At 46.9% G+C, this 20,732-nt stretch overlaps 1 protein-coding gene across 7 annotated transcripts in view; it reads right to left on the bottom strand.

Annotated features, from left to right (window-relative positions):
- The window catches only part of LOC146871232 (ATP-dependent chromatin remodeler CHD8-like), a 2,388,691-nt gene that overhangs the window by 1,230,098 nt on the left and 1,137,861 nt on the right, over positions 1 to 20,732 (bottom strand). For 5 of the 7 annotated variants that reach the window (XM_085650618.1, XM_085650640.1, XM_085650631.1 and 2 more), the window contains exons 22-23: positions 8,146 to 8,351; positions 1,574 to 1,730 (exon numbers count right to left, since the gene is read on the bottom strand). In XM_085650618.1, the coding sequence (XP_085506744.1) occupies positions 1,574 to 1,730; positions 8,146 to 8,351 (363 nt within the window). The remainder of the gene's footprint in view (positions 1 to 1,573; positions 1,731 to 8,145; positions 8,352 to 20,732) is intronic. The other 2 variants (XM_085650635.1, XM_085650648.1) reach the window with 1 other exon arrangement.

The following is a 20,732-nucleotide window of genomic DNA, read 5'->3' as shown; positions in this document are numbered from 1 at the left end:
AACTCTGGGAGGACTGACTGCATTACAAAAAGACCAGATCTCCTGTGAACAGGAGCTCTGTTCAAAAGAAAACTCCCAATACAGACTATGAGCCTGCTGAGGACAAAGAAACCAGACGCCTGGAACCACCACTGCACTCACCGCCTATGGCCCGAGTCCGAGTGGCCCACTGGTCCCAGCGAGGTCCCCCAGCCCTCCAGAGTCCGGGTCCGCTGTGGGTTTACCCATCCAGGACTCCCTGACATCGCCTGCAGCCTCTGCACAGAGATCCCCCCCCCAACTGCAAGTGGCCCGGTAAGGTGAAATCCGACCTCAAAAGACACCCCTGCATCCAGCCGCCCTGCGCCCTGGAGAAGAGAACCCGAGGTGCACTTATGTCTCCGAGCCCTCCAACTTACCTGTCCAGCTGTTGGTTACTCCTGGAACTCTCCCTGGGCCGAGCCTGAAGCTAAAAACCAAAACCGAAAATCCCCATTGAAAACAACAGGGCACTCAACGTAAACCAGCACCCTGCACCCAGCCACCGCTTCGGGCGCACTTTTTGTGCTAAACAGGACCACCTTTGCCCTGCGCCTAACACCAGGAGCTTAGCTCCCACAACCCAGTGGCCTGCTCATAAGCAGCCCCCAGCCGGAGGCCCCTCATCCCCCATTGGATAATATTGGGCCTCAGCACCAGGCCGCCCTAGCGCCACTGAGGGTGAAACAAGACTACATCCTTGACCCTGGGGGAACCCTTTTTCTAACCACAGAAGCTCAATCCTAAAGACGGATTATACACCTGGTAACGGTTAACTTCTTTTCTCTCCATAGGAACCTATTGACTATTTTTCTCTGAAAAAAGTTCTAAGTGTGTAGTTGATTTGTATGGAAACCTAAAAAAGTACAATTGTGAAAAACTGTTTTTGCTTACCTTTTCTCTAGGAAATGTCCCACTGTGATATCTAGGCATATCACACCGAGTAGAAAAAGTAATCTAAAAGTAACTAAAAATGAATCTGTACAGTAATTTCAATACCTCGACTTAGCTGTATTTCAAACAACTGCATTTGAACTTGCAAAAACTGCATAATATTTACAAAGCATTTATTTTACTTACCTGTGCCAGGCTTGGCTTGGTTCAAGAAATAAAATAACTGAATATTTTTATACAAACAAAATTGGTCTGAGTTCAGAGTGTGTGACATCATTTGCTGATTGAGTGTGTACAACAAATGCTTAGCACTTTGCTCTGAAAAAGCCTTACTGCTCGACCACACATTACCACAAATAGAGAGTAAGGTGCCATCTTCTTTTACCTCTGCCTACCTTTGGGGTTCCACTGAACTCTGTGCACACTATACCTCACTTTGGTATAGTATATACAGAGCCAGCTTCCTTCACAGAGCATATGATATCTATCCTACACCTTATTTAACCAAGCTTATGCAGAGTACAAACACGGAGTGCTGGATGTCAGTCAACTTTTAGCACCGACTATGTAGTTATGTGGGCTTCAGTTGCTCCACTTGTGCTTCAAACGATATCCGTCCCATGCTTCATGCCCTACAGTCTAAGCAAGATGATGGACTTACTTATTGCACTGGTGCTTGAGGTGCTTCTTGTAACCTTCATCCTGGAAGATTGAGTCTGGGTTGTACTTGCGTATCCAGTCGGCCTTGTGGACATCAAAGTTGTTTTGGGATTTCATCTTCTTGCCTTTGCGTCCACGAGGCACTGGGATGGAAAGACCTGGCAGGTGACCGGAAAGAGTATGATGAGCAACAAACCAACAATCAGAGAAACCGTCAAGAAGACATTGTAGAAGGTTACAAATACAGCAAGAAATCACAGTTTAGCAATCTCGTCCACTACACTCTAAGTATTTATCAGAAGTCTTAGTACAAATTCGGACTGATACAGGTGCCTATCATAGATGCCATAGTTGAGAAACTTGGATACTAGCAGTAAGGCTCCACAATTTGGAATAGACTTTTGAGCCTTTCAAAAATAGGAATGGATTTGAGTGGGTAAGAACAAACATATTCCCACCACATTCTGAAATGCCTAGAAATTAACACAGGATACACAGGCACTTTTATCCAAAGGCTGACTGGACTGACACAAAGATAAATCCTTTCACCTCTGGAACATACAGGCTAAACTTTGCAAATCAATACAGAGTACATTGCTTGGCAAAGAACGTATAGTTTCTTACCTGTCGGTGTAGTTTTGCAGCTTGAAGACTTTCTGGATTCACTATGATGTGCATTATTCCGCCATCTAGTGGTTGGTTCCGGAATTGTAGTATTTCTTTTCTCTTTTTTTTTCTTTTCCCAGTTGCCCCAGTGAGCGTCGACATACCACCATTTGTTGTCCTTCGTGACGTCGACACGCTTCCTCCGGAAGCTCCCACCTTTGGTCGCCATCTTCGGATTCTTTTTTCTTTGTTTGTTTTCTTATTTAATCCTTGTAAAGTCTTTTCACCTTCTACCCCCCTTTATCCTCCTGTCTCCTCTTTCTGGCGGAGGTGGGTGGGTTCGCTAGTGAATCCAAAAAGTCTTCAAGCTGAAAAACTACACCGACAAGTAAGAAACTATACGTTTTGCAGCATGAATCTTTCTGGATTAACTATGCTGTGCATCGACTTTGTAGCGGTTTCTCCTCACAGTGGTGGTTAGGTGGAAGATGAGCATTGGTTACTGAAAATGTGTTGCAAGACCTTCTGTCCCACTTGCGCTTCTTTGTTCATTTGGATATCCACACAGTAGTGCTTAGTGAACGAATGCACTGAAGACCATGTTGCCGCTTGGCAAATGTCTTGGATAGGTGTGTTTGCTAGAAACGCAATTGTTGCTCCTTTCTTCCTTGTTGAGTGAGCATGAACTGCTCCTTGTAATGGCTAAGCTGCCTGTTTGTGGCAGAGCATAATGGTTTGTGCAATACATCGTGCAATGGTAGTCTTGGTAACAGGTTGTCCCAAAAAACTGCTGGCGAAGGATACAAAAAATTGCTTTGTTTTTCTGCACTCTTTTGTCCTTTCCATATAGTGCATCACTGCCCTCCTGGCGTCCAGTGTGTGTAAGGCTCTTTCTGTGCTCGGTTTTTGGAAAAAACTTGGTATTTGAACTGTCTGGTTGATGTGGAACTTAGACACCACCTTTGGCATGAAATGCGGGTACGTTCATGACAATCCTATCACTGTGTATTTGTAGGTAGGGTTAACGCATGCAATTCACTTACTCTTCGTAGTGATGTGATAGCCACTAGGAAGGCTGTCTTTAGTGTGAGCATATGCAGTGTAGCTTTGTGAATAGGCTCAAATGGTGCTTTCATCAGTTGTGTGAGCACCACATTGAGGTTCCAAGCTGGTGCTGGCATTCTGCCTGGAGGAGCGATCCTTTTTGCACCTTCTAGGAATCTCTTTACCGCCTGTGATGTGAAGAAACTTTTCACTGTTTCTCCTCTTGTGTAAGCCACAATTGCCGCTAGGTGGACCCTTAGGGACGTGTAGCCTAGTTTATTTTGCAGTAGATGCGTCAAGTATCTTAGTACTGTTGATTCCTTAGTAATCTTTGTTTGCAGATTTTCTCTAATGCACCATTTGGTGAATCTTTTCCACTTTGCTACGTAGCACTTTCTAGTGGTCGGTCTTCTTGCCTCTCTGAGTACCGCCATCGTACTTGCCGGTAATTTGAGGTGTGCTAACTCTAGGTCCTCAGGAGCCATGCAGCTAGGCTGAGGTTTTCCGGTTCTGGGTGTAGCACTCTTCCGTTTTGCATTGTTAGAAGGTCCTTCCTGGCGGGGCACCAGTGTGCTTGCGTTTGTGACATCTCCATGATTTGTGAGAACCATGTTTGCCTAGCCCATTGGGGTGCTATCAGGATGAGCGTCGTGCTGCTGAACCTGCACTTGCTCAGCACTCTGTGTAGTAGTGGTATTGGTGGAAAAGCGTATGCAAATGTCCCTGACCAGCTTACCCATAGCGCATTCCTCAGGGACTGTTTGCACGGTACTCTGGATGCGAAGTTTTGGCATTTTGGTGTGTTGCAAAGAGGTCTATCTGTGGAGTCCCCCATTTTTGGAATACCTACTGGATTTCCTGTAGGTTGACCTCCCATTCGTGGGATGCTGACGTCTGTCTGCTGAGCCAGTCTGCCTCTAAATTGTCCTTCCCTGGTAGATGTATTGCTAACAGGTCTATTCTTCTGGGGATTGCCCATCTCCATATTTCCTGCGCTAGCTGGGAGAGTGTCACTGAATGTGTCCCTCCCTGCTTGTTGATGTAGAACATGGTAGTTGTGTCGTCTGTTTGTATCATTACTCTGTTCCCGTACAGTAGTTTCTGAAAGGCCTTTAAGGCTAGGGACACTGTCTAGAGTTCTAAGTAGTTGATGTGCTTTATTGTATCCTGATGTCCCCACAACCCCCTTACTTTGAGGTTGTTTGTGTGCGCTCCCCACCCTTCAGGGAGGCGTCTGTTGTAATGGTTACAGTTGGAGTTGGTTGTGTGAATGATCTCCCATGTGCTAGGTTCTTCTGGTTCCACCACGCTATTTCTTGCTGTACTGTGTGTGACAACCACTAGATCCTCCCAACTCCCTGTCGCTTGTGACCATTGCTGCTGGATCCATTCTTGGAATGGCCTCATGTGTAGGCGAATATTGGGTACCAAATGTATGCATGATGTCATCATCCCCATCAGTTTGCTCACCGTCCTCACTGTCAGAGCTTGCCCCTTGCGGTAAAGACGCGTCTCCTTGCATATAGCCTGAGTCCTCTTTGCACATGGAATCACCGTACATTGTATGGTGTTGATTTCTGCTCCTAAGAACCTCTTCAGTTGTTCTGGTTCTATTGACGTCTTCTCCCAATGGATCGAAAACCCCAGTTGGGCCAGCGTCTGTATCACTATCTCTATGTGCTTCCTGCACCTGTGGTATGAGCTTGCTTTTACCAGCCAGTCGTCGAGGTATGGGTATACATGTATCCCCTTCCTCTTTAAGTGTGCTGCTACTGCCGCCAGACTTTTTGTGAAGACTCTTGGTGCTGATTTTAATCCGAAAGCTAGCACTGTGAGCTGGTAGTAATTTGTGCCTATTGTAAACCTGAGGAGGTGTTTGTGTTTGCTGTTGATGGGGATGTGCAAGTAGGCATCCTTTAAGTCTATAGTTGCCATGTAGTCTCCTCTTTGTAGTTGAGGTATGACCTCTTGGAGGGAGGTCATCTTGAATTTTTGAGTCTTTATGAACCTGTTTAGGAATCTGAGGTCTAGAATTGGACGTAATGTTCCGTCTACCTTTGGTATGAGGAAGTAGGTTGAGTGTACCCCTTTATTCTTTTGTTTTTGTGGCACCATTTCTATGGCTCTTTTCTTCAGCAGTTCTCTTGCTTCCTCCCTCAAGTGTGTCAGCTCTTTTGTTGTACGCACATTTTGACCTTTGGCCTTCTGTTTTGCGGTGGCTTTTCCAGGTCTATACGGTACCCATATTGTAAGAGGTTCAATATCCATTTGTCTGATGTTATTTTCCTCCACTCCTGGAGGAAGTGTCTTAATCTGCCTCCTATCGGTGATGTGTGAAGGAGGAGCTGTTGGCGTTTTTGATTTTTTGCTGGTTTTTGTCTGGTCTCTTTCTGCACTTCCTGAGGTCTCATCCAGGAGTGTGTTGTTTCTGCTGGTGAGTCACTTTCTTGTGGGAGGCTGACTTCCCCTCTGGCCGTTACCTCTTCCTCGGCGGCGCCCTCGAAAGGATTGTCCTCGGGGCTGGTACTCCCAGTTTTGCTGCTGCTGTCCCTGCTGCTGTCCCTGGTGTTCCTCTTCTCATACCTCGAAACTGCAGCGTCCCCATAGATCTAGTTGTTTCGTTATCTTTCTTCAGCTGGTTCAACTTTTCATCAACTGGTGCTCCGAACAGTTGTTCCCCGTTGAAGGGTGTGTTGAGGATGTTGTTTTGGACCTCATTCTTGAACCCTGAAATTCTTAACCAGGCACGTCTCCTTTCAGTGATCCCCAGCATCATCTGCCTGCTCGATTTCTCGTCCAGGGATGACTTTGAACGTGTATTAGTCATGTTCTTCCCCTCTTCTACCAGATGGCTTGCTCTTCTCTGGTATTGTTCTGGTACGTGCTTGAGGAGTTCTCCCACTTCTTCCCAGAGCTGGTATGCATGTCTGTTGATGAGCGCGTACGAGTTGACGATGCGCCATTGTATGGCTGCACTCCTTTCCATCTTCCTACCTATCCTGTCCATCCTCTTGCTTTCTTTGTCTCATGGAGGGCCAGAGTTTGTGGGTATATTTGCTCTTTTCCGAGCTGTGGATGTAATGATGGAGTCGGCTGGTACTGACCCTCTGATGTACATGGGGTCCTTCGAAGAATGTTTATATTTTTTCTCTGCTCATGGAGTCACAGCTCTACACATGGCAGGCTCTTTGAATGCCTCCTTCCCCTGGTCCAGCACACTTGGGAGCATGGGCAGGAACTGGGTTTTAGTCTGTGAAGGCAGCAAGGTCTCCAAGAGGAAGCAAGACTGTGGTTTCTCTTCCTCTAACTGCACTCCATTCGTCTCAGCCGCCCTTTTGATGACTTGATTGTAGATCCCTATGTCGTCCGGCGGCGAAGGCCTCGACGGATATGAACCTACGCCCTCTTCTGGTGATTCGGCGTCGAGATCTCCCCACGGCAAGTCGTGAATCTCCGAAGAAGTCGACTCTTGGTAAGTCTCAAATTCTTCCCCTTTGCCTGTCCCGTAGTACAGGTCCTCTTCCTGTTCCTCTCCAGGTTCAGGTGTGCTCGGCGCTTCGAATTCCCCGACGCCCTTTTCTGTTTCGGGGGTTAGTCTTCAACGGTATGCTGTAGAATTTTTGCTTTTCGTCGAAGTCTTTCTTGCGTTGCAAGATGTTAGCCATTTCGGCCTCGAGCCTCTTTCTTTTCTTCTCCATCTCTGTCGCGTGATCGACTTTGATGGCCTCTACCTTCCTCTTCGTGGTTGTCGACGTCGAAACCTGTCTCGGGCCTTCGCCTTTCGGTGTCGAAGCCTGTTTTTCTTTGCTGCTCTTCGGCGCCTTTCCCGTGTCTTGGGATTTCGCCGTCTGGGGGTCCATCTCAGAGGATCCGACTGTCTGTTTGTCCCTGGCTGCAGTAGTCGACGTCGAGTGCTTCGACGGCCCTGCTCCTTTCAAGGACTTTGGCTCACCTCTGCGAGTATCAGTGAAGAGTTTAGGGTTCGACGACTCTTACCTCCTTCGATGCTTTCTTTTCGACCTCTACGACCACGACGTCTTCTGGTCCTTCTGCTACGTTGTCTTCCTCTCCGCTGGAGAGTCCCAAATCTCGTAGCAAGGGGGTGTCCCCTGCATGTTGTAGTTTGCTCTTCTCTGCGTCTCCCTTACTCTGAGAGTCTTTGGGGTGAACGCTGCACAGGCGTTGCAGTCCTCGCTTTGATGGTCGAGCGGCAAGCAGAGATTTCAAACCGGGTGTTGGTCATTTTGCGCGTACTTGTGGTGGCAGTGTGCGCAGAATTTGAAAGGAGTCTTGTCCATCACCGCGCCCAGGGAGCCCCCTGTATGCACATTCTCCTTCGAAAACGTCGAATTCTTCGAAGTTCTCTGAACCGTACAACGAGTTTCTTCTTACTTGGTCTCTGGTGTCTTCCCCGGTGATATATTCCAATCTTTCGTCGATTCTTCTCTCCAAAGTTCTTGGAGCTCATTCCTGTTGATCCAGACCCAACGGCGGAAAAAAGAATCTGAAGAGGGCGACCAAAGGTGGGAGCTTCCGGAGGAAGCGTGGCGACGTCACGAAGGACACCAAATGGTGGTATGTCGACGCCCACTGGGGCCACGGGAAAAAAAGAGAAGAAATACTACAATTCCGGACCCAACCACTAGATGGCGGAATAATGCACAGCATAGTGAATCCAGAAAGATTCACGCTGCAAAAATACCACATCACCCACAGGACGGTGTAGTTAAGGCCAATTGGTACACAGATATAGAGTATTTCATTTATAAAAGGAGGAAGTTGGAAGATTGGCAAATAAACAGATTCAGAGGGTTGCTCCTCTAGGACCCATGACTCAGTTCAAATACGCACACAATGAGCACGATATGCTTGATATCAATGATCTGTAGAAGGAGAGCATCAATGCACATCTTTAAGTCTTACAATTACCAGTGTGGTTCTGCAGTTCCTTAGACTGCCCATTCTCAAGTGGGCTGATCAGGTCCCATATGAAACTCTTGATGTTGTCATCCCCGCGATAGTGCAACAGACAGTAAACCAAGATAGTGCGACAGATGATCTCCACATCTCTCTCTGACATTCGACGCTTGAAACGCCCATGTGACAGGATCTCTTTCCAGCGGCCCCATCTGTAGGTAGCAAAACACACCCTGAAAGATTAGAACTGACTGCTGCTGCAGAATGCTCAAATGTGAGGCAGAATCATAACATTAGATGTTTCCATCAAACATCAAAAAATATCTATCAAACAGGAATAGCTATTTAGCTTTTCTAAGAAAATAGTTTATTAGTTGGATAGGTTGTGTGGCCTTTTCAAATAATAGGTCCAAAATCTTGTTTGGCTAATCACATCCTATTAACAAATAAACATGGTATCAACCCCTAGTAGCTATGGCACAGTGAAGATAAGCTTAACTTATGAAAAATGAATTAGTTATTTACAGTACAAAAACAATAATAAAGTCAAAGCACAACCTGTAGGAAAGTGGCTCTGTATATATTGTTCCCAAATAGGTACAGTGTGTACAGAGTCCACAGTCCCCAGAGGTTTGGCAGAGGCTAAAGTTAGATATAAGCTTACTCTATAAAGTGGTAGCCTGGTCGAGCAGTAAGGCAGTATCAGAGGACAGTGTAAATCATTTGTTGTACACACTCAGTCAGCACATGGTCTCACACACTCAAGAACTGAACTCTAGGCCAATGGTTTGCATATAAAAATATATGGTTGTTTTATTTTAGTTCCAACAATAGGTATCAAAATATACTTTCTCAGAATGAGATGCTTTAGTTAAATACTTTGCAAGAGGCAATTGACTTGAAATGCAATAGTTACAGTTTGTAGCAATAGGCAACACAATTTCAAACACAATAATACATTGAGCTCAATGGGAATTTTAAGTTATATGCAATTGATTACTTTCAGGATTACTCTTCTAACTCCAGGACTGGATCCTAGATTCAGTCCTGGGACAGTTCTTGGAAACAAGTGAGTAAATATGTTTTAGTTACTGTTGTGATTTTTAAGCAATATTTTGCTATTTTAAAAGTTGACAGAAACTTTCTTATCAAATTACCAATGTTATCCTATGGGAGGAAATTCACTTAGCAGGTAAGTGGGGTTAGGGTTACTTTTTCTAGGTCAGGGTTGGATCCTGGATCCAGCACTAGTGTACCACCTGTGAGCAGTTGAGAAACTGCGTTTAAGTTATACAGGCGAGTTTTAAGGAATATTTATAAGTTCGCAAAATCGACACTCAGAAGAAATTTCACAGAAAAACAGTGAATGGATTCCTATGGAAAAATATTGAGTTAGTCGTAAGTACGGTCGCAAGTACTTTTCAGGGTTAGTGCTGGGCACCAAGATCCAGCACTGGGATCTCTCCTAATAGCAGGTGAGTATTACCTTTTTCGTTACTCTGTTGATTTTAGGTGAATATTTTAAAGTTTAGAAACTCCACACTTTGAAGAAATTTCAAGAGAAACCAGTCAATGTTACCCTATGGGAGAAAATGAGCTATCGGCTTTTGGGTAAATACTCGACTGGCAGAGGTAAAGTTCTGGGCATAGACTCAGGGGTCTCCCAGGGTCAGGTAAGTACAGTTGTTACACCCTCAGCAGCACAGGGGCAGCCGGGTGCAGAGTGAGTTTAGGCCCAATGCTATCCTATGGGAGGCAGGGGGCTCTTGGTTGGTGGCTGCTGACTAGCAGGCCACGCAGCTGTGGGAGCTGGGCTCCTGGTCACTTGCTCAGGGCAAATGGGGAAGTAGATAGCTGCAAAGGTTACACTGCCAGGGTCACTCGGGCGGCTGAATGCAGGGTGCTTTTGATCCTTCGGGTGCTCAATGGATTGCAATGGAAAAGCTCAAGGACGAACAAAGGCTGCAATCTCGGGGACGAAGATTCTTCAGGTGTGCCCACCACTTCAAGAGCTAAGTTCGGAAGTCGGAGGATAGGTAGGTACCCAGTAGTCAGGCACAGTGGGCCGCAGGGCGCCTTTTAGTGTCGGGAAATCTTACCCTCTGTTGATCGCGGTTGGGGGTCCCCGGTTCTGAGGCTGCAGGCGTCGACAGGAGCTTCGAGGTGGGTCCTTGGGTGCCATATTCGGGGTCACAGTCGCCAGGGGGGACGTCCTCGGGGTCTTTGTCCAGCACAGGCCAGGCTTGGCAGGTGCAGAGTGTGCAGGGTTCGCAGTTCCGGGCTGGTGCCAGGGGTTAGATACTGGCTTTGAACAGAGTCACTGCTCGTGGGAGTCCCAGGTGCTCAGAGTCAAAAGGTAGCCAGGTCCTCCAGGGCTTGTGAGGTTGCTGGCCACAGGATGTGCCGGGATTTAGCAGGAGCAGGTTCGAGGGTCGACAGGCCGGCAGGGCTGGGGCCAAAGCAGTTGGTGTCTTCCTCTTCTTAGCAGCTGCACGGCAGGTCTTCTTTCTTCTTGATCTTCTTTGCTGTTTTAGAATCTGTAATCTAAAGAAGGAAGGTTCAGGGTACCCCGAAATATTAAATTTAGGGGTGTTACAGGTAGGTAAAGGGCAGGGACCACTGGGTCCCTGTCCTGGGGTGGCAGTGGCCTAGTCCTGATTGGGTAGGGCTCCCCATCTTCAAGATGGCGAGGGCCTGGAGATGTGCTTCACCTCGCCTCCCCCACCTGAGGGGTGGGGTTGGCAGGGCTGGCACATCCGCTGTCCTTACTTGGGGTTTCCGGCCAGTCTTCCCGCCAGAGTGGGGGTTTAGAACCGGTAAGGGCCAGTTGCTGAGTAAAGCAAGTGGCCTGGAGAAGCTCACAAAGGCTTTGAAGTTTCCCCTGTCCTTCCTGGGGGAGGAGACCTAGCACCTCGCCCCAGATGTGCATTGTTGCAGGCCCAGGAGAGCGGATGGCTCTCTACCCAGGGGTCCAGCAACATGTCTGCTGTGTGGCAGCCTAGGCAGCCCCTCAGATAAGACTTAGATTGTAGGTTAGGTTCAGGTGGCATCTCTAAGATGCCCGCAGGGATGTGAAATTCCTATAGCCCGACGCCCAGGACATATTGTTTGGGGTCAAGGGTAACAAGTTTTAATGTCTATTTTGTCCATAGGACAAGTAGGCCCAACCCCCTACAGCAAAAACCCTTTATCTGCCAGTTTACAATACCACATTATGGATCAAGGCAGGGCATTGTCTACAGTTAAGGTAGTGTGTGTCCATGTGTTAACACTGTTCAAACTTGTATTTATGGTTCATTAATGCAAAGCCTTTATTATTAGGGTGAGCACAAAGTAAATGTCAACTCTGCCTGCACTACTGACAGTGGTTCCAGTATAAATGTGTACACACGTTTTCAAAGTTTAGTAATATGAGGCTATGTATAATGCTCCCAGAATGCTCTCTGATTATATGCAAATATTTGCAGAAGCTTGAAAGCAACAGTGATTCTTTGCTTTCAAAATAAAATGTTCACCAAAAAATGTAGGAAAAAAATATTTTGCTAAACTACTGTAAGATTTTAGGTACCATATCTTTGTATCATCATTTAGTAACATGTTGATGTATGCGTGTATTTCCCAAAAATATTCATAATGGAAAATCAGTGTAACCAGTTAAATTGTGGGAAACAAAAATAAACAAGCAATGGCAAAGCCAGAAGGTCTGAAATTGGTGGTCAGGCTCTTGGTTTTGTCAATGCGTGACTTGTTTAGGCATGGTTTTTGTAAAACCTTATCTGTGTTGGAGCTGCAGGGCCCTCACCATTCTAACAAGCATTGGCAAAAGCAAAAAACTGTTTTTGGTCTCAAAAACCACACATTGCCACAGCAGTTCCAGGCACTGAACAAAACTACCATGTGCGCCAATAGGCTCCTTGTAATAGAGCAGAATACTGTTACTAACAGTGAAGCCAGCTGATAGATCAAGAGTAAGAGAGAGAGAGAGAGAGAGAGTGTAAGAGAGAGTGTAAGAGAGAGTGTAAGAGAGAGTGTAAGAGAGAGTGTAAGAGAGAGTGTAAGAGAGAGAGAGAGTGTAAGAGAGAGAGAGAGTGTAAGAGAGAGAGAGAGTGTAAGAGAGAGAGAGTGTAAGAGAGAGAGAGAGTGTAAGAGAGAGAGAGAGAGTGTAAGAGAGAGAGAGAGAGTGAGAGAGAGAGAGAGAGAGAGAGAGAGAGAGAGAGAGAGAGAGAGAGAGAGAGAGACAATTTTACTAAACACAAAAGGTCATGGTTAACCCCAGGCCTAATTAGAGGCCCAATTATTCAAGAAAGTCTCAAAAGTGTATCCATTGTATATATCCATGCGTTACGTGCATATATACAGTCTCCGTGAATTCACAAGAATTTACAGAAATAGGCCAATAAATAGTACTCCTAGAAAATATTTGTGAACTGCATTTTAGCATGAGCAAATGTGCTTGTGTACATTTGCTCATGTGAAAATCTGAATGTTTCAAGTTTACTTATCCTCCAACCACTTTTTTCCCAACCCTGAAGAAGTTTTACGTCTGCCACTGCCAGGAGTCAATTTCCAACCTTTTTCAGTATGGGAAAAGATTAGAAAAGAGTTGGTGAAAACCCTTAAAACGTGCAAGTTAGTAGGTTTGCACAGACTAAAAAGGGCATTCCAACCCTTGAACTATTGCTTACCACTACCTTCAGTCCCAGTATGTAGACCTGCAGAAACGTAGCAACATAAGGGAATTACTAGTATTCAAACCCTGCTATGGTACAAGCCCTGGCATAATTAGAGAGGCTTTATCAGAACTCTTGCTGAATGAGATTGCTGCCGTAATTTGTCGCCACATTACATGGCACAAAAGGGACAAGTGGATTTTGTTACAAGACAAGTAGATATATGAAGCAACCTGCCCCATGGACAAGTAGATATTTTATTAAATTCCACACCCCTGTGCCCTCTGTCGTGCATTGTACATTAAATCCCACACTGGCATCAGTGCAGGTTTAATGTGCTGAGAAGTTTGATACCAAACTTCTCAGTTTTCAGTGGAGCCACCATGGGGCTGTGGAGTTTGTGTTTGACGAGCTCCCAGCACCATATGCTCTTAAATAGCAGCACTGCACTTACAGTGCCCAGGAATGGACCTGGGTACTGTAGGGGCACAGGGCTCATGCTCCTGTGCCCACACCACTGGCATAGGACACCCAGTTAGAGGGGTGGCCGATGTATGCCAGGGCAGTGTAGGATGTGGGCATGGCACACAGGGATGTGTGCCATGTCGACTCTGTTTTGTCTTGTACCCAGACACTCAGCCTGCAAGGGCAGTGTGTTTGTGTTAGGGTACAGGGCCTCTAAGGGTGGCACAATAAGTGCTGCAGCCCTGAGAGGCCTTCCCTGGTGTGAGAAAGTGGCTCTGTATATACTGTTCCTTAATAGGTACAGGGTGTACAGAGTCCACAGACCCCAAGGGTTTAACAGAGGTTAAAGTTAGATATAACCTTACTCTCCAAAGTGGTAGCCTGGTCGAGCAGTAAGGCAGTATCAGAGGACGTGTAAAGCATTTGTTGTACACACTCAGTCAGCAAATAGTTCCACACACTCAATAACTGAACTCTAGGCCAATGGTTTGTATATATAAAAAATATATGCTTGTTTTATTTTAGAACCAACACTTGGAATTAAAATATACTTTCTCGACAAGAGATGTTTCATAAAAATACTTTTGTATATGCAATAGACTTTTTAGTAAACAGTTACAAATAGTTGCAGTAGGCAACTATTTCTAAACACAATACATTGAGCTCAATGTTAAATTCAAGTTATATGCAACAGATTACTTTCAGATTACTTTTGTAATTCCAGGCTTGGATCCTAGATCCAGTCCTGGGTCAGTTCTCAGAATCAGCTGTTGAAAGCCGACTTTGGTACTGTAGTGATTTTTAACTAATGTTTAGCTATTTCAAAAGTGAGCAGTTAGAAAATATTTCAGAGCAAACAATCAATGATTCCCTATGGGAGGAAATGTAGGTTACAGGTACAGTAGGTTATCGTTACTTTTGTAATCCAGTACTGGGTGGCTAGACTCAGTACTGGGACATTTATCCAAAACAGGTAAGTAATTACGTTTTCAGATGTTATACGATTTTTGAGGAATATTTAGAAATTGCAGAAATCAACACTTAGAAGAAATTTCATAGAAAAGCAGTCAATGGTTTCCTATGGAAGAAAAATGAGTTAAAGTTGTGGGTACTTTTCAGAGTCAGTGCTGGGCACCAAGATCCAGCACTGGGAGCTCACCTAAGAGCAGGTGAGTAAATTCGTTTTTGGTACTCGGCTGATTTTTGGTGAATATTTTGAGTTTTGAAAAGTTCACACTTAGAAGAATTTCCAAGAAAAAGCCAGTCTATGTTACCCTATGAGGAAAATGAAGTTCGCGGTTTAAGGGTAAGTTCTCGACTGGCAGAGTTGAAGTTCTGGGCATAGACTCAGGGGTCTCCCAGTGTCAGGTAGGTACAGTCAGTTCACCCTCAGCGGTTTCAGGACGGCCGGGTGCAGAGAGAGTTAGGCCCAATGTTAGCCTATGAGGAATAGGGGGGCCTGGTTTGGTGGCTGCTGACTAGCAGGCCACGCGGCTGTGGGAGCTGGGCTCCTGGTCACTCACTCAGGGCAAGTGGGGAAGTAGGCTAGTGAAGAGATTGCACTGCCAGGGCCACTCGAGCGGCTGGGTGCAGGGTGCTTTTGAGCCTTCGGGCGCTCAATGGAAATCAATGGGAATGTTCCGGTTAGGAAAAAGGCTGCAAGCTCGGGGACGAGGATGCTTCAGGTGCCACCACCACTTCGAGAGTTAAGTTGGGTAGTTGTAGGTTCGGTGGGTACCCCGGGATTGGGCACAGGGGGCTCAGCGTGCAGGGGTGCCTTTTGGTGTCGGGAAATCTTACCCTCTGATGATCGCGGTTGGGGGGGCACCTTGTTACGAGGCTGCAGGCTTCTTCCGGAATGTCGAGGGGGGTCCTTGGGTGCCGGACTCGGGGTCACAGTCGCCGTGGGGTCGTCCTCAGGGTCTTTGTCCACTCCAGCACTGGCCAGGCTTGGCTGGTGCAGAGTGTGCTGGGTTCGCGGTTCCGGACTGCTGCCAGGGGTTAGAAGTAGGTTTCTGAGTAGAGCCTCTACTCATGGGAGTCCCAGGGGCTTAGAGCCAAAAGGTAGCCAGGTCCTCCCGGGTTGGTGAGGTTGCTGGCCACGAGAGATGCCGCGCTGGTGCAGGTCCGGGAGTCGACAGGCCGGTAGGGCTGGGGCCAAAGCAGTTGGTGTCTTCTTCCCTTTTTAGCAGCTGCAGGGCAGGTCTTTGTTCTTGCTCTTCTTGTAGTTTTTCGAATCTGGAATCTGCGGAAGGAAGGTTCAGGGTGCCCCTAAATACTAGATTTAGGGGCGTTACAGGTAGGTGAAGGTCAGAGACCAATGGGTCCTTGTCCTGGGGTGGGTACACCCCCTATCCTGCCCCTCTCCTGTGGGAGGGGGGCAGTAGCCTAATCCTGATAGGGTAGGACCTCCCATCTTCAAGATGGCGAGAGCCCGGAGATGTGCTTCACCTCGCCTCCCCCACCTGAGGGGTGGGGTGGGCAGGCTGGCACATCCCCTGTCCTTGTATGGGGTTTCCGGCCAAGCTTCCCGCCAGAGTGGGGGGTTGCAGTGGCCTGGGGAAACTCACAGAGGCGGCATGCCTTTGAAGCTTCCCTTTGCTCATCCTGGGGGAGGAGATTTCTCACCTCACCTAGGATGTGCATTGTTGCAGGCCCGGGAGAGCAGGGGCTCTCCCACCCAGGGGTCCAGCAACGTGTCTGCTGTGTGGCAGCCTGGGCAGCCTCAGAGCAGACGTGGATTGTAGGTTAGTTGTAAGGGGGCATCTCTAAGATGCCCTCTGGGGTGCTTGGTACATTAAATCTCACACTGGCATCAGTGTGGGTTTAATGTGCTGGGAAGTTTGATAACAAACTTCCCAGTCTTTAGTGTTGCCAATATGGTGCTGTGGAGCTCGTGTTTAACGAGCTCTCAGCACCATGTACTCTTAAATGGCAGCACTGCACTTACAGTGCCCGGGAATGGACCTGGGTACTGAAGGGGCACAGGGCTCCTGCTCCTGTGCCCACACCATGGGCATAAGGCACCAAGCCAGAGGGGTGACTGACATATGCCTTGGCAGTGTGGGTGTTGGGCATGGCACACAGGGATGTGTGCCATGTCGACTCTTCATTTTGTCCTGCACCCAGACACTCAGCCTGCAAAAGCAGTGTGTGTGTGTGTAAGGGTACAGGGCCCCTAAGGGTGGCACAATGAGTGCTGCAGCCCTTAGGGGCCTTCCCTGGTCACAAGGCCCTGGGTACCTAGGGTACCATTTACTAGGGGCTGACATGTGGCCAGGGTTTGCCAATTTGGAGTTTGTGTTTAAGGAAGGAACATAGGCCCTGGGCACCTGATTGGCAGGAGTCCAGGGCACACTCAGTCAAAGTACATTCAGCAATTCAGCAAAAAGTGGGGGCATGCCATGCAAGAAAGATGGCACTTTCTCACACAACCCAATAAACAGCCCCAAATCTTTACACATCAAGAAACACTGTATGAATCAAATCATTAAAATCCAATAAGGAAACGTGAAGATATAAAAATTTTTAAAACAGCAAGAAATAGCATACCATCTATGGGTGTGGATGAACGGGTTCTAAACTCAAATTAAGGCTGACCGCGATACAACGGAGGACGGCTAAGCATACTAGGTAGTCTCAGTCAAGGATTTAACCTTCTGTTTTAGTCTTCTTTTATGGAAGTAGAAATATCCCAACAGGGCAATAATGATGGATGTATTCAACTAAATCAGATCGCTGTTAGAGACGGTACCGCAAAAAGCTCAGAGTGGGACCAACCTGCTTTTTTTCTTCACCAAGTTTGCGCCTTCGTCAGTAACCTGTCACCTTTGGTGGCTAGCCCCGAATTGACAAAGGTCAAACATTTCTAAGATGCAACGTTTTCTTATTTTTTAATCATTTCTTTTTGGTGACTTCTAATGGTGACCAGGACCTCAGGGACAGCATTTGCAGGCCGGGACCCACTCCAGCAAAAGTCACAGACAGCCCAGTAAGGGTGGACTTGCCATTACTCAACTAGTCACTCCAGGAAAAAGGCCTCATGCACCTTTTGTGGTCCTTACAGCCACACAGGAGGCCAGCAGACTGACCCTTTGAGTCCACTTCATTACCCAGAATACAAATGCGAGGAGGTCCAAGACAGGTCACAGACAGAAGCCTTCTTTCCTATGCTCTTCTGCAAGAAGAAATAATTGAATACAAGCTATTTTATAGTGCTCTACCACACAAAGGTGTCCTGGCACTGAGCTCAGAGGAAAGCAAATAAGGAGGCTACTCTTCAAAGATATGCTGGCCTCGTGGGCTAGGGATGCACTGGATAGGAAAAATAAATTCAAATATATGAACCTTTTGATGGGCTGAATAATAAAATGGACTTCTTTTCCAAGCATCAAGCGCTGAGGCAGTCATCCCGGAAGGTAGCCTTTTGGCTGGATATGGCCTGCTTGTGAAGAAATCATCAATAAGATTCATACTGAAATACCTTTGGCCATGAGGACGTCTTTCCATATATGACTCAGTTGCCCGAAAGTTAGGCTGGGGTGCAATCCAATTTTCTTCGGATCCGAATGGTATATGGGTGTGCAGGATACCATTGCTGTCTATGTGTGTTTATTTAATGTAAAATGCTCATTATGCCATGTTTCTGTGGATTGTCCTTTCTTTGTCTGCTGCTTGTTTAAAGATTTTAAGACCCTTATCTTTACATTTTCACATACAATCAAGTCTTGATGCAATTATACTTCTGTCAGATATGCAATTTTCGGATGTAGCAGTAAAAATTGCACATTTTATACTCTCAATTAAGTCAGGATTTTAATACTGGATGTTCAATTGACTGTTTTTAGATGCATGTATCAACTGTTAATATAATTTTCTAACAGATGTCCCAATAAGCCCATTGTTACAATACTAAAGACTAGCACTAGCCAGGTCTCAATATGCTTCCTAAAAGAAGATAAAGAGTGCCAGAGTTTTGTTGCAATGTAGGAAAAATATCTTCCAGATGTAATGGACCTAATGACTGGGACAGGTAAAGCGTGTGTTGTATAGGGAAGAGAAGGAGTAGGTACCTATCATTAAAATTCATTATTTAAGTATAAAGGGCCCAGATTGTGGAAGGCCCAGTTGCGTCATACCTAATGCTTTACATTTTACATTTTTGTGTACTGCAAGCCAGTGTAGCACATAAAAGTGTTATGAGCCAGTGGTGGAATTTTCAAAAGCACACCCACTGCAGCATTCTGGATAATCTGCTAGTTTTTCAGAAGATGGCCTGGATGTCCTAAATAGAGGGAGCTAGTGTAGTCCAATCGGGATAAGATCAAGACTTGAATAATTATTTTTTAATACATGTCAAAAAGAAGCAAACATTGTTCAGACCATGTGCAGCAGAATAAAGCAGGTGGATGCCACGTTGGAAATGTGGCTAATGAAAGAGGTTGTCATCAAGTAGGATACCCAAGTATTTTGATAGCTAAACAGTTACTGAAGAAGCTCCCATCTTCTCAGGCCAGCAGCTGAGAGTTGAAAAGGGAGTGACCTTACCTAGCAAAAAAAACTCTTTTTCACCTGTAAATCTTTAAGTAGTTCATCTACATCCATAAACTGGCTTGCGTAAAGGAAACCTCTTTGGTGAATAACACAATTGTAGGAAGCTGGCTCTGTATATAATATACCAAAGTGAGGTATACTGTGCACAGAGTCCAATGGAACCCCAAAGGTAGGCAGAGGTAAAAGTAGATAGCACCTTATTCTCTATTTGTGGCAGAGTGGGCGAGCAGTAAGGCTTTATTAGAAGGTAGTGTTAGCATTTGTTGTACACACTCAATCAGCAAATGATTGTCACACATTCAAAGACTGAACTCATACCAAATTTGTTAGGTAAGTAAAGGCATTTTGGTTATTTGGTTACAGTTTTAGAGACTTATGTATTTTCCAACTCCACACTTGGAAACTTTTTCATAGAAAACCAGTCAATGTTATCCTATGGGATGAAAGAGTCTTATTGGTTAACAGGTAAGTACTTTGTTGTGGGAGTTGGGTTTCTGGGGTTAGACTCAGGAGTCCCCCAGGGTCAAGGATGCACTCTTGTTACACCCTAAGCGGCACTAGGGCGGCCGGGTGCAGAGTGCTGAGGCCCGATGTTATCCAATGGGGCACATGGGGCCTCTGGTTGGTGGCTGCTCACCAGGCCACAAGGTTGTGGGAGCAAAGCTCCTGGTGTTCGGCTCAGTGGGATCCAAGTTAGCACCCAAAGTAAACTCGCAGCAGCACAGGGCGCGGCTGGGTGCAGGGTGCTGTTTTGGAATAGGGTGCCCTGTTGCTTTCAATGGGGATTCTCAGGTTGCAACAAAGACTGCAGGCTCGGAGACGAAGATCTTCTGGAGGTGACTACCGGTTGGAGAGGTAAGTTGGGATGCCTGGGGATCCTGGGACACCGTCGGTTGGGCCACCCAAAACCATGGGACTTCGGGTGCAGAGGTGTCTTTAAGCGTCGGGTTTTCCTTACCAGTTCCCGTCGCGGGGATCCACCAGAAATAGTCTGCAGACATCGAATGGAGCTTCGAGACAGGTCAGATCACTAGATCTCAGGTCAGGATTGCAGAGGAGACCTCCTCATGGTGTTCTGCCACTCGAACTCGGTTGAGGGGGATCGGGTGCAGACTCGAGGTTTTGGCTGGGGCCAGAGTCTGTTGGTGAGCAAATACGGTGCTCACGTGAGAAAGTCTCAGGTTTGGAAGGCAGGGCAGATCCTTCAGGTCCTTGAGGGCTGATGGCTGCAGGACGCAACGGGATTTCGCTGGAGCAGGTTAGAGGTGCGGACAGGCCGGTAGGGCTGGGGCCAAGTAAGTGGGTGTCCTCTTAGTTCAGCACAGCTTCTTCGGTCCTCCTTCTTCTGGTCGGTTCTTGTCTGAGGAGGCAAGATTCGGGGTTGCCCCTACATATTAGATTTAGGAATGTTACGAGAAAGTAAAGGTTGGGGCTAATGGGTCCCTTCCTTGGGGTGGGTACACCCCCTATTATGTCACCCTACAGTGGTAGAGAGCATATGCCTCTCTCCGTTTGGCTGGCTCTCCCCATCTGCAAGATGGCGGGGACTGAGAGTTGTGCTTCACCTCGCCTCCCCACCCGAGGAGCGGGGTTGGCTAAGGTCGGCACACCTCCATTCCTCACTTGGTTTTCCCGCTGATTCTTCCTCCCAAAGTGGGGATCAGACCAGTGGGGGCCAGTTGCTGGAAGCAGCAAATGGCTGGGGTAGCTCACAAAGGTGGCAAGCCTTTAAATCTTCCCCTTCGTGGACCGTGACCATCCTGGGGGGAGGAGGCTTGGCACATCGTCCCAGGATGTGCATTGATTCAGACCCCCAAGAGCAGCAGGCTCTCGACCCAGTGGTCCAGAAACTGGTCTAGTGTTGGCACCGGGCCAGGACACTAGTGTTAGGTCGTTTTTTGGGGG

The sequence above is a fragment of the Triturus cristatus genome, chromosome 1_1 (assembly GCF_964204655.1).
Source record: "Triturus cristatus chromosome 1_1, aTriCri1.1, whole genome shotgun sequence".
Classification (NCBI taxonomy): Eukaryota; Metazoa; Chordata; class Amphibia; order Caudata; family Salamandridae; genus Triturus; species Triturus cristatus.
Note: the sequence above shows the minus strand (reverse complement) of the source record. Positions and strands in the feature narration are given on the sequence as shown.